This window comes from Stegodyphus dumicola, chromosome X1 (genome assembly GCF_044657685.1).
Source record: "Stegodyphus dumicola isolate Sdum_Otavi_A_Nest chromosome X1, ASM4465768v1".
Taxonomy (NCBI): Eukaryota; Metazoa; Arthropoda; class Arachnida; order Araneae; family Eresidae; genus Stegodyphus; species Stegodyphus dumicola.
This window is the reverse complement of record NC_140780.1, coordinates 249593580-249606518: the sequence shown is the minus strand read 5'-3', so window position 1 is coordinate 249606518 and position 12939 is coordinate 249593580. Positions and strand designations below refer to the sequence as shown.

At 30.6% G+C, this 12939-nt stretch overlaps 1 protein-coding gene across 1 annotated transcript in view; it reads right to left on the bottom strand.

Annotated features, from left to right (window-relative positions):
- The window catches only part of LOC118201333 (transmembrane protein 127-like), a 33282-nt gene extending 20652 nt beyond the window's left edge, over positions 1-12630 (bottom strand). The window contains exons 1-3 of the mRNA XM_085807427.1: positions 12491-12630; positions 7780-8084; positions 2252-2422 (exon numbers count right to left, since the gene is read on the bottom strand). Of these exons, the coding sequence (XP_085663553.1) occupies positions 2252-2422; positions 7780-8084; positions 12491-12519 (505 nt within the window). The 5' untranslated portion in view covers positions 12520-12630. The remainder of the gene's footprint in view (positions 1-2251; positions 2423-7779; positions 8085-12490) is intronic.
- Between the last annotated feature and the right edge of the window lie 309 nt (positions 12631-12939).

Sequence of the window (12939 nt, the reverse complement as noted above, 5' to 3'; positions counted from 1 at the left end):
TGCGTAAAGCATACATTACGCATAGCCGAAATTAGAAAATTGCAACCAGAAAACTATTTGATTTGTAACCATTTGAATTTAGCAATTCAAAATATCTGAAAGGTTGCAGAAAAGGTTGTTTAGAATTGTGGTAAAATTATTTGAGATGAAAAAATGGTTGAAATGGCTATAAATAGTTTGTCATGTTTGATGAAAATGCCAACTCTTAAAAGTAAGCATTCAGTTATCATATGACTGATATTATTCATTACATTTTTAATTACTAGGTGTGCAAATAAAAGTAATCACTTTGATTTATTTTCCTATACATAGATATAGAGGAAATAACTAACACTTGCCGATTCCTAAAGAAACGAAAGTTATGTTTCAATACTAGAGCAAGTTAGGTTAGGTTGTATAAATAAGATAAAATACATAACAGCTGTATGCCTTTGGAAAGGAATTTCTAAATGAAATTGGCTTTTGTTCACGCTACACATGGGATAGACAACAAAAACCAACCATGTAGCATGCCCAGTTGCCTGTTTCAAAGTACCAGCACTCAGCCACTAGTGGAGCTCTCATAACTGAAGAATTTCAATAACAATTAGATCAGTTTCATAGTTTGCTCTTTGTTTCTCATTGCCAAAGGATTACTGTATTTCATTAACAGTAGACATGGCCAAACTGTGGCTCATAAACTCCATGAGGACCTTCAGCCCTTTAAAGGCAACAAGCAATAGTTTTACTTCAGAAACAGTTGCATTTTTAAATAGAAACCATGCAATAAATACTAATTTGAGTCCTTAATTTACATTATGTATGCAATAGTTTAATTGATTTCAAACTGTCTGATAATCATTACAGTAACAAACTCAATGGTAAATAACTTTGTTTCAGAGAATTGCTGTAATAGCTGAGTTATTTTCAGAGCAAGTGATAGTCATCAGGACAACATAAAATATATGGGCAAAAGTCATTAAAAATGCACTCTTGTTTTTTTCTCTCTTTGGCTTTTTTTCTTTTTTATTTCAGTACTTTTTAGTCTTTTGTCTCAAAGATTTGCTATACCTTGTAAGTTACTACTTTTCTTCAGACTTCAAATGCCTTCAATAATCATTGAAGATACCTATTTCAGGAAGAAATGATGCAGTCCACACTTGAGTTCTTTAAACTGAGAGAAGTATTTGAGGTCGGGTGGACTTAATGTATGAACTTTAGACGTATGACATTATTATAAAATATGATGCTTGGTACTTAGCGAATCAGCATCTCTTTACTTAAGACTATTATTGAGAAATATAAAGTATTAAACACTGGTAGTGTTTACAATGCTCCAGATGCTTATCTAAGTCACTTTAAAGAATGCATTTTTAACACTGAATTGTCTGAGCGTTCAGTACTTCTAAGAAAATGCACATACACGTAAAAAAGCATATATACACATTTAAAAATAAGTAAAAAATATCAAATATTATAAATATATTAACACCAATTCAAAATAAACATTTAACTCTTGCTTGAAACATCTTGGCAGCAGTCATAAATCAAACTAAACATAATTTTCAGCTGATAAACTGAAAATAATAAAATTGCCATAATTTATAACAAAAATGAATAAAAATGCTTGGTACTTTTCCATTAAAGCCATACCACACTTTGTGATCAATTTCTACAATTTTATCACACTCATCACTTTAACTTTAGAGGAAGATAAAGAATTGGTACATATCTCTCTAATATATATAATTCCAATGAACCACTGAGTTGTGATTCATTTGCAGCAAGCTTTAGTTTTGAAAACAAATATTAGCTCCTGTAACATAAATAAATGTTTCATACAGCAGTAATGAAAGGAATGCATGATCCAACAAACCTAAATGCATTCAAACATTTTTTCCTGCCCTTCAGCTTAAAGTCATATTTTATTCTCATGAGGTGGTTATTCAAATACAATGTATTTCGTGAAGAAACAATTTAGCAACCTCTTTATCTCTTGGAAAATCACAAATCATGCAGGGGGGGGAAGAAGAAAACTGCTTAACTAATAATGTGGTTGCAAAAAAAAAAAAATGGTTATAAAGACAATTATCAGCAAGAAAAAAAAACTAAACCAAATTCATGACACCTAGTATCGAGGAAATATGTCAAAACAAAAATAGTGCTAAGTAGTACAAGCATTAATGGAACAGTACTAAATGTTTAACATTAATTATGGACAAACTAATACCCTAAACATGGATGATCTATATTTATATCAAAATTCTAATACCTGAGAAAATGCTTCCAAGACCACAGCGTTTAGTGCAGTTTAGCGACTTGTGTGTCACACCAGTTAAATCTGAATAAAACTGGCAAAAGCTGAAAAATATTGTCACAAAGCACAAACCAATAATAGCTCTCTGCACAGCAACAATTTCTGGTGTAACACAATCCTTCATTTCTGAAAGAAGACACTAAGATATCATAAACTAAATTTTAAAACCTTATTTCACTTAAAAAATAAATTTTACATCAAAAATTAGGTAGCAAAAAATATGAAAACATATATTACACATCTAAAAAATAGCTAAACTTTAATAATCAGAAATTTTGAGTTGTAAAATAAGAAAAGATTCAGCCTAAAAAAATATATTTATGGGAAGGAAACACATTTTCTATCACAACAGAAGACCAAAAATTTCCCAGCCTAAAATCTACCAATGTTTGCCTCCAAGATAACAGTAATGATTACAGTTATTTTTTATGGCATTACTAGTGGAAACCTTTCTCATTCCACATTGAAGCAAACTATGATTATATATATATATATAAACTCTTATTAAAATATTTCTAACAGTCATCAAATAAATACTTTATCCAAATTTTCTACATTTTCACACAGAACTGAAGATTAATCCTGTGTTGTTTTAATCAAGCAAAAGTTGGAATTCTGATAATCTTCCATTAATGAGAAGCAAACCAAATATGTGCCAGTCCACCAATGACAACTTTGCACTGCAGATTGAAACAAATATTGTAATTCATCATGTTTTATTCCAGACATACTTCTCATCCAAGATTTTGATGAAGAAACAGATGGCAACTGCCTAACAATGAAGTGCCCACTTTTATAATTTTTAACATGGAAAAAAATTTTGTTAAAATAACTATACAATAAGGCTAACTTTTAAGGTTAATAAGGCACTGAAATGGCAGTCATGACAAAAGAGAAGCTTGGGCATATAAAATTAGTTTAGTGGAATTATTAACTCCATGATAACATTTTAAAATAGTTTTCTCAAATATTCATAAATGATTATATTTCCCAACAGCAATGCATCTTGAATGTGTCATTACTGTTTCTGGCTACATTCTGCACCTCTTCTGTATAACGGTCGCCACTACCCTGTTAATGAAATGTACCATAATTTTTAACTCGTTTTATAACTGCCATTAAAAACAGTACTTTTCCATTACATTTGAATGGAAAATTCTAAATAAATTCCTGAATTTCCAACGAGTAATAATGAAGAAATGAATTTAGTACAATAAAATTGCAGCTGATCAAGAAATACTGACTCTGTATAATTTAGGATGGAGGCTAAAACAGCCTACATTTTTTAAATAAACTAATGTAAATAGCTGTTGGGAGTTTTATATGCTTATTTATATATACAATAATAGCACCTATATTACATTATTTCTCTATGAAAATGCCAAAAAGAAATTAACTGCCTTCATACACTCCTCATGAATTTGTTTTTATTCATTCTGGCTTTCTCTGTGCTATATCTAATATTTTTCATTTATAACTTGAAGTCCAAAAAACACAATAATATTGATTGGATGTCATGCTGTGATGAACTTTTGGTTTTCTACTGGACTCACTAACTGCAACAGTAACAACTGTGGTGAATGCTCAATTCTGAATAATTATTGCATTCAGTTTAAATGATTTTACTAATAAAGAAAACTGAAGAAGGAAAGGAATGTATCTCTAATTAAATGAACTCTAAAAATGATTGTCTTCTTCTATAACCAGGATCTATGAGGCAAATTTTGTGTACATTAGCCAATAAACATCTTGGTAATTAGTGTTAATTTATACAATTGCTTAATTTTCATAAAACTTAAATATCTTCTTATACAGCCATGAAAAACATGCACAGTTTCATAAATTTAAGTATATGCAAAAGGTACAGTTTCTGATGCAAAATATAAAGATCTGCCCCAGTCAATTCGTGATGTCACTATCAAGCCTCTGCCAAAACAAGGATATTGTCTGATAACAGACAATTTTTATACCTCACTAGAATTGGCACACATGCTTTTAAAATTTCAAACAGACACTTATGAAACTGTAAAACTAAACCAAAAAGAAATGCCCCAATAATTGGTAAAAAAGAGAATAGCAACAGGTGAAAATGTTGCTTTTCGTCAAGGTAAAGTTCTTGCCATGAAGTGGAAGGATAAGAAAGATGCTACGATGCTATCTACAGTTTATACAAATGACATGGTATATGTACAATGTCATAATAAAGTTGTAAAAAACATACATTTATCACAGATTACAATAAAAATATGGCAGCAGAATGTATTTGTAGACCAATATCTTGGAGATATTGTTCACTTTATTTCATATGGATGTAGAGCTTGGGGATTATCTCTAAAAAAGAAAATTAACTCTAATTGTCTGCTTTGAGTTCAAAGACTAATTTTACTGCAAGTTATAAGGGGTTACCGACCTATTAGTTACAATGCTGTGTTCTTTTTTTTATGGATCTTCACCATTGGAATTGTTTATTCTGACCTGTACAGATTACAAGAATAGTCTTGCAAACTGCTCGTTTATTGCCCTTGTCTGTTCTTCCTCATCATTCTGTAAGACAATCAGTACAGATTCTGGACAGTATAGACACTGATGAAAATTCATTCTCAATGGTGTGCTATATGGATGATAGTACGATTGATGACAAAGTTGGTTTTGCTTATGTCATTTTTGAGGACGATGTTGAAATTGAGTACCACCAATTTTGTATTAGAAATGAATATACTGTTTATATTTCTGAGCTTCACTGTATTAATTTTCCAATTAAGTGGGTACTTAGGCAGGATCGACATAGTTCCAGCTACTTAATCTGCACGGATTCATTCTCTTTCCTGGAGTCCCTCAAAAATACCTCATCATGTAATGATATTATTGTTACTTTACAGCAGTCTCTCGGAGATCTGCAGAAGAAGGATATTTCAGTGTTTTTTACATTTGTCTGTGGTCACTCGAGTAATCATGGAAACGAGAGAGCTGATTGGCTTGCTAAGAATGCAACTAAAATTGATATTAATGTTGATGTAAATATTCCAAAATCACACTTTAAAAAACACTCAAAGCTAAAATGATTGAACAATGGAATTGTGCTTATATCTTTTCTGATAAGGGAACTGTTAAAAAAAAATTCTTTCTAACTATTTTTGAAAGACTGAAAAGTAAGGACTTATTGCTCAATTTTAACATTACGTTAATTTTTGTCTGGACATGGTAAGTTTTAAGTGTATCTTGAACGGTTTAAGCGAATGTCTTCTAATTTGTGTTATTGCAATCTGTGTGTTTGATTTCATTGTATTATTGAAAGTTGATGTTATTACCTACGATTTTGCTTTTTTACTTACGATTTGTAAGCCTTACGTGATACTTTGTGGTGCACAAGTATTTCTTTTTCTTTAAATAGAAAAAAAAAATATCTTGGAGATTAATTTCTCGAAAAAGCTGGAAGAAATATTATAAGAAAATAATTTTTTCATTTATTAGACCAAACTATTTTAAACTCATATCTTATTTACAAAAAACAAGGTGGAAAAGAATCCCATTTGATGTTTTTTTAGTAGATGAACTTACTGAAATGTATCAATCATCAGACACCATTCCAAAAAGAGGCCGGCCAAGCTTGGAAGATAATCCAAACCATTTGATTGAAAGGCATTTTATTAGACATATACCCCCAACTGATAAGAAATGGCAACCATCAAGATATGAAAAATTTTTGTTCCAGAACAGATGAAAACAATAAGAGATGTAGGAAGGAAACTCGGTCCTACTACCAAGATTGTGACCTTTGCATCTCATGCTTTGAAATTTATCACACAAGAAACAAATTACTACTAATCTGTGTTTATATTATGCATAAGTTTAATAAAATTTTCCTTTAATGTTTAAAACACATATTTCTTAAATTTTCCTGGCTAATTGGAAAACCAACATTCAATCACAATAACCCTGAATGTTGACTTTTCCTTAAAAAAAAATTTTTTTTTAAATTTCAAGCTAGAAAAATCCAATTTTTTTTAAATGCATATATTGTACATACACTTATTTTTATTCAATTTTCTTTAATAAAAAAATAGGCACTTCTATAACTGTTTTCTTGAAAATTATCCAATCGTTAAGGGGTTAAACAACGTTCAAACATTGGGTAGTCATGATTATGCTAAACTAAACTTTTAAAACCAAGAGAACAAAAAGCCTTTCAAAGAGGTTTCTTTAGATAATAAAATCAAATCTGAGCACACACACACACATATATATATATATACAGTACGTATGTGTGCATATAAATTCATTCTCATTTTCCTCAAAAGAAAGTGCAATTCATCAGCTGTTTCAAGATTGAGTATTTGACCCACATGAAATTTGAGTTTGAGACCACTGATATACTCCATGTGCCAACATCCTCATCACAGATGAAATAAAGTTCCCACTAAGGAGAATTCAAAGAATTAGAAGGCAGCTGGTGGATTCAGGCTTTGATGTGGAGGACACCACTGCCAGAAAAACGCAAGAACAAGACGAACAAAGGGTGAAGAGAAACAACTTCATTTCAAATTTTTAGCAGCTCTTTCATAATGACCTCTTCAGAGCCATTCTGAGAACACTACAAGATTACTTGAAAGATACTGGCTTATAAGTCCAAGCAGTCTGTATCAGTATACACAGCTACGAAAGTGGTTTAAAAATAACTGTTTTGACCACATGCAATATGTGGCCTCCAAATTCGCCTGACTGCAGTTTTCTCAACTATTATGCATGGGACACAATTGAAAGAATGACTAATAAAACTTCCTATACTGCTAAAGATGAAATGGTGCAGAGAATCTGGCAAGTCAATTTCAAAATTTCTCTCCTGATGTTATAAAATATACATGTTCTTGCTTCAAAAGTTATCTGAAGTGAACTTAAAAAGCTTCATTGATACTGAAAGCAGATTCCTTGAGTAAGCTAAATCCTAAAGCATTAATTTTCTCTTCTTAAAATTTTCAATAAAAGTTTAAGATCAAAACTTTATGTTTTCCTCTAATATACTTTCCCTTCCAATCCTGATCACACAGTAAAATATTGTCAGTTTGCAAGATATGATGAGATAAATTGCCTGAAGGACATCAGCTTTCAACCAGAAATAATTTCATTAATGACTTTCTATAGCAAATTAGCTCATATTCACACGAAAATCTCAAGCAATCGGGCTATTTAATTAATGAGAGCATAATTCTTAATGGATTCAGTGATTCCCTTAGTCACTGGGAGACATACAGAGTATATTAAAAGATAACTTAAAAATTGTACATCCACGTAGAATACATGCAAAACCCACATATTTTTCTCTTTAAAATAAAAATTACTTTCTAAACAACACTGCACCATAAACGAAATCAAAAATGTAGTGCACGCTTAGTTGTATCATACTCAAACTCTAGTCCACAAAATGGTAAAGCACTTTTCGAAGCAAGACATTTCACAAGTTAAAAAGGATATATTATTATTCTTACCTTCATTTAATCCATAATATACTAAAGAAGAGTAAGACAAATTTCCAACAGCAGGAACAGTTACAGCTTTGAAGGAACCAACGTAAAAAAACTGTTCAGTCCCAAGTACTTGCCGAGTGCATCCCCCACCTTTTAGATGATACCAATTAGGAAGTGCTAAAGCCATGATCAACAGCACAATAAGCAGTGCACTGAATACGGCAGCAACTATGTTTCTACCCTGGTCATTATTCTGACTACGTCGAGTTGCTTGTGTAACAAAACTAGCTGGGATAACCGAGTGCATTTTTCTTCCTCTGTTTATTCTATAAAAAAAAAAAAAGAAAATACAACACTACAGAGAAATATATGATTATGCATTTTTTTCTATTTTTTGACACACAAAACGCATATGCCATATCACATTTTTAAAAGAAAATTTGCTGTATTCTTTATCACAATAAACTAAACATAAACCCAAAACTAATTAAGACTAATTAACTTTATACATTCACTAGCTGATGAATTTTATTCAACAAATAAATGCATAATTTCAAAATGTAAATATTGAAGTGAAATATATATATATTAATTTATTTTGACCATCGATATGAATAAAAAACTGAATAATGATAAATGTTTGGAACTGTTGACTTTAAATTCAAGTTGACAGCATCAGATCTACCTTTTTACTGTTTTTTTAACTGATATTTTAAAAGAAAGTGCTTATATAGCTTATATGGCTGTACAAAATTAGAAATCTGCCATTAATAATTTGGTAATTTAGAAGTATTCTGAATCAGATTATCAGGCTATATAAATTTAAAAGACTATTTTAATCACTTTATTAACCCATCAAGCATATTCTCCCATATTTTTATTCCACAATTCAAAATAACTAATCCTTCTCACATGATTCCATTTTCATACAATTTAAGATTAAAAATATAAATATAATATTTGTTTGACTAGAAATAGAGTTACACTATGAAACCAAATTCATCTGCATGCAAAACCACCCTATTTCCTTCTCCATTTATAGTTTTTTCATATGGTTATTGATCATTTGAAAATACAGCAAAATGGCACTGAATGTGATCGCAATTAATGTTATCATCATTCGGATATTGTCACAAAATTGTCAACACCTTTTGTATATGAAGACATGGAAAAATAAATCACTCATTGTTATCAATATTTTGGCTAATGTTATCAAAATGTTACAGGATGAACATTTCAAACAGAAATTAAATTCTCCAAATACGGTCAAGATAAATTTTAAAAACTGCCAAACGACTGAAAAGTGTCACCAAGTAAGGGATTAAGTCAACAAACTGCTTGGTTTTTTATTTCAAACAACCATTTAAAATTAACAAAAAACAAAATTGTTTGTTTAGTCTAGTGCATATTTTTAATAACTGTTAATTTTGAAAACAACCAGACACTGGTCTCTCTTCTTCAAACAGAAGATGATGACTGAAAATATCTGACAGGGTCTTTTTTTAACAAATCCAAGCATATCATGTAACAAACTTTCTAGAGAACATACAGATGAAATCAGTTAATTCCCTATAAATGCTGATCCAAGAAACATCCTGCGAGTATCAAGATTACAGATACAATGTCAATCAGCCAGAAACATTACACACAGTTCATGAATGAACTTTACATAAAACTTGCAGACAATCTATTAACAACTTTTTTCTTAATTAAAATGCTGTGAATATCAGTTATTTATACATTTTTACATATATTAAAATAGTTAAATTCTATTGCTGTTTTGAAGGATATTTTTCTTATCGTTTAATGTTATCAAAATAGCCGTGGACAAATGTGCTCACAATTAAGCGGTACCTACTGATTACTGATTAAGAAATAAGCATCATAAAATAACTACATGATACAAAAATACCCTTGAATTAAATATCAAAATTAATAAATAATCAGCAATAGCATATTCATAAGCATTACATGTTTACCATAAAATAATGAACTTTTTTTGGAAAGGGAATAATGTAAGTATGAAGCATATATTAAAAATTTACATTTAATACATTTCCCTTAATGCATTTTATTCAAGAAATGAACATAAATTTATTTACATGTCTTTCAGCAAATAAAAGTAACTTCTGATCAAAAAATTTGGGCTTTCCTATCTATTTTGCTAGATTAGCATAACACAGCTTAACAGGATGCAAAGAAAAAACATTTTGCAAAAATTATTTTATTTTAACTTTAGTATTTTATCATAAATCATAATAACTCTTAACATAATGCATTGCATCCTATTTTTTATTTATCCTATTCAATGGCAGTTATTTTACTTAATCATCAAAATCACAGTTTTGATATCATATTGAAAAACAACAGATTTGCACATCATAACTAATAATTTGAGAAAACATGGCTAACGGAAGTCTTCCCTTAGTACATACTTCAATATATCTGCATACAGGTGGTTTTTTTTTTTTTTTTTTTTTTTTTTTAATTTTCAGAATATGAATAAGCATTATTATTCATCTCATAGCCAAATTTTAAAATTATTAAATAAATTACCAAGTATCATAACTATAAGAGCAGTATTTTAATGACGTAATAAACATCAAATCTTAATTAGAAGAGGAGTATACAAATATAACATTTAAAATAAGGGGGGATTGAACTTTAGATCATATTCTAAATACAATATCAATTTCTAGAGTAATCTGACATGTGTCTGTCTCTGTTCCCAAAAGGGGGAGGAGAGCACCCTCCTGCCATCATTGCAATATGGCAACTAAACAACAATCAGAGGTGCATATAAGGTTTTCAGTGCCTGGGTATAACTGAAGATCTTGCACCCCTTTTTGTGTGCCAAGAATGAAAAATGTTTCATTCCAAAATTTTGCAACATCAGTTTAGTGCCCCTGGATGCTACCCTGAGGACAGGTGTCCCCCTTGCCCCACCCTAGCTACATCACTGACAACAATATCGCATTTACTTAAAAATAAGGCCTTAGATATAAGATTATCCTAACATTTCAGGTCAAATTTTAAGAAAAGAAATTAAATTTATTTTGTGTTAAAGTAAATCTGAGAAACAAATTTTTCTTGAAAATAACACTACTGTTAGCTATAACCCAAGGGCAGATTCCCCCTCTGAGACAGAAATTTGCTCTATTTTCGAATGCTGAATGAATTTCCAGCATTAAATTACAACTTGCAACAGCCAACTTGAACTTTTCTGCATGATACTTTTCTATTTTAAATATGCAATGTGTGTGTAATAAGTTAAAATTTTCAAATATACGCTAATTTTCTATTAAGAAAAATTTCTTCTAAAATCATCAAATACAAAAAAATAATGCTTTGAGAAATTTGTTGTCATCAATGAAAAGTATTTACTTGCAGTTTGTGAAGCTTATTAAATTGCAAAAAATAAAGCCAACATGACAGAAAGAAAGATTCTCACATCATGAGAGAAGTTACTGTGGCTGACAGCAATGATTTCCTGCCAAATATATTTGCGGTCATAAAAAGAGGGTGTCGGCTACAAATTGCTTGAATCTAAAGGACATACAAAACAGTCTACATAAATGCTTTCACAATGACCATTTCTATTCGCCTTACTTAACAGCATCAATCCATTTGTATTGTAATGATATTCACACCTCTGATAAACATTAGAGAACTTCCTGCTTGTCCAGAGACTAATTGTCAGTTAAGAACTTCTGCGGAAATGAGTTAAGGAAATCCCCTAGGCAGTTTCCGGGCGAAACTGTCATTTTCTATGTCAGCTAATGGCCTAAGTGCTCAAAAAGAGGATATCGAAAAGGACACCCTTTAACGCGTTCCCAAAGACATTTAACTTAAAAGAAAAGAAAGGGGCTTTTGTGAGTGGTTTTTTTTTTACGCAGAGAGAGATTTGAGTAACTCGTGCCAGTGATATAAAGCCGCATTCAGCGGCCGGTTTTTGTGTTATGGCTGTAATGTTTTGATTACAGTACAAAGTCTTTAATCCGGACGTCCATAATGATCTATAATCCAGATGTCAAAGCTACAAACTTTCTGCGATTGCGTAGCATTTACGCATGCACGTTTAATGTATAACAGACGGTATAAGCTATGCTAAAGTTATCTAATTATATATTTCAATTAATGTTGCAGATTGCATTGTTCCTTAATCTTCTAATTGGATCCGACTTTTTTTTTTTTTTTCAGACTGTTAGAGCAATTTTATAAAAAGTAAGGTTGTAAAAAGTAAATTTTATCGCTAGTCGAAGGGGCACACAAATTCTACACTAGAGCCAATCAATCAATTAAAATCATAAAATTCACAATAGCATTCTTCTTTAAACCTCCTAGCATTGCAGATTTAGCCCTGAAATTTTAAAGTTCCTCAAAATGTCATGAATAAATGGTATTCTCTTGATTATAATTAAAGAAGACTCTCTCACTTTGTACCTTGATTCCTTTTTTTCTACTGTACATCCAACTCAGAATTGGATACATTAAAAGCCGACAGAAATTTTCAAGTGTAATGAATAAGAAAGAAACCCTTGTATATCGAAATTTATGTCCATAACATTGAGAGGGTTAATGGTGATTGCTTAATAAGTTTAGAATGTTCACAATTTTTTAATCACGTCAATTATAATGCTACAAGAAAAAGCAGATTAATTTTTGCCTATTCATAGAGATCTACAATGTACCATATGCAAAGAAAATTTGTATCCAAGTTAAAGTAACATACCGAATGTTGAAACTAAATAACATTTGCATAATCCGAGTTCAGAAAACAAAACATTTATTTTACATATTTTAAAGAAATAACGTTCTGAAACAACATGTTTCATCTACAAAATCAATCGACGCTCTCACCAGAGCATTACGCCATCAAACTTGGCACACATCCAAAAGTTCAAATTGAAGAATTACAGAAGCGTTGTTGCCACACAAGAAAAGACATATAGTTACAACTTCACACAATAATAAAACAAAAACACACTTTTGAAAAATAGACAATAATAATAAAAAATAGTAATAATAAAATTCTTAACAATATTTTCTCTATTATGCAACATCCTCCCCCCTTTTTGAGTCAGTGGCAAACGACTCAAAAACATATGTTATCCTATTAAAAAGGTCTAGTACATTAGGCTTCTTAACAAGCCGTCCTGACGACGTAAATTTCTGTTTTAT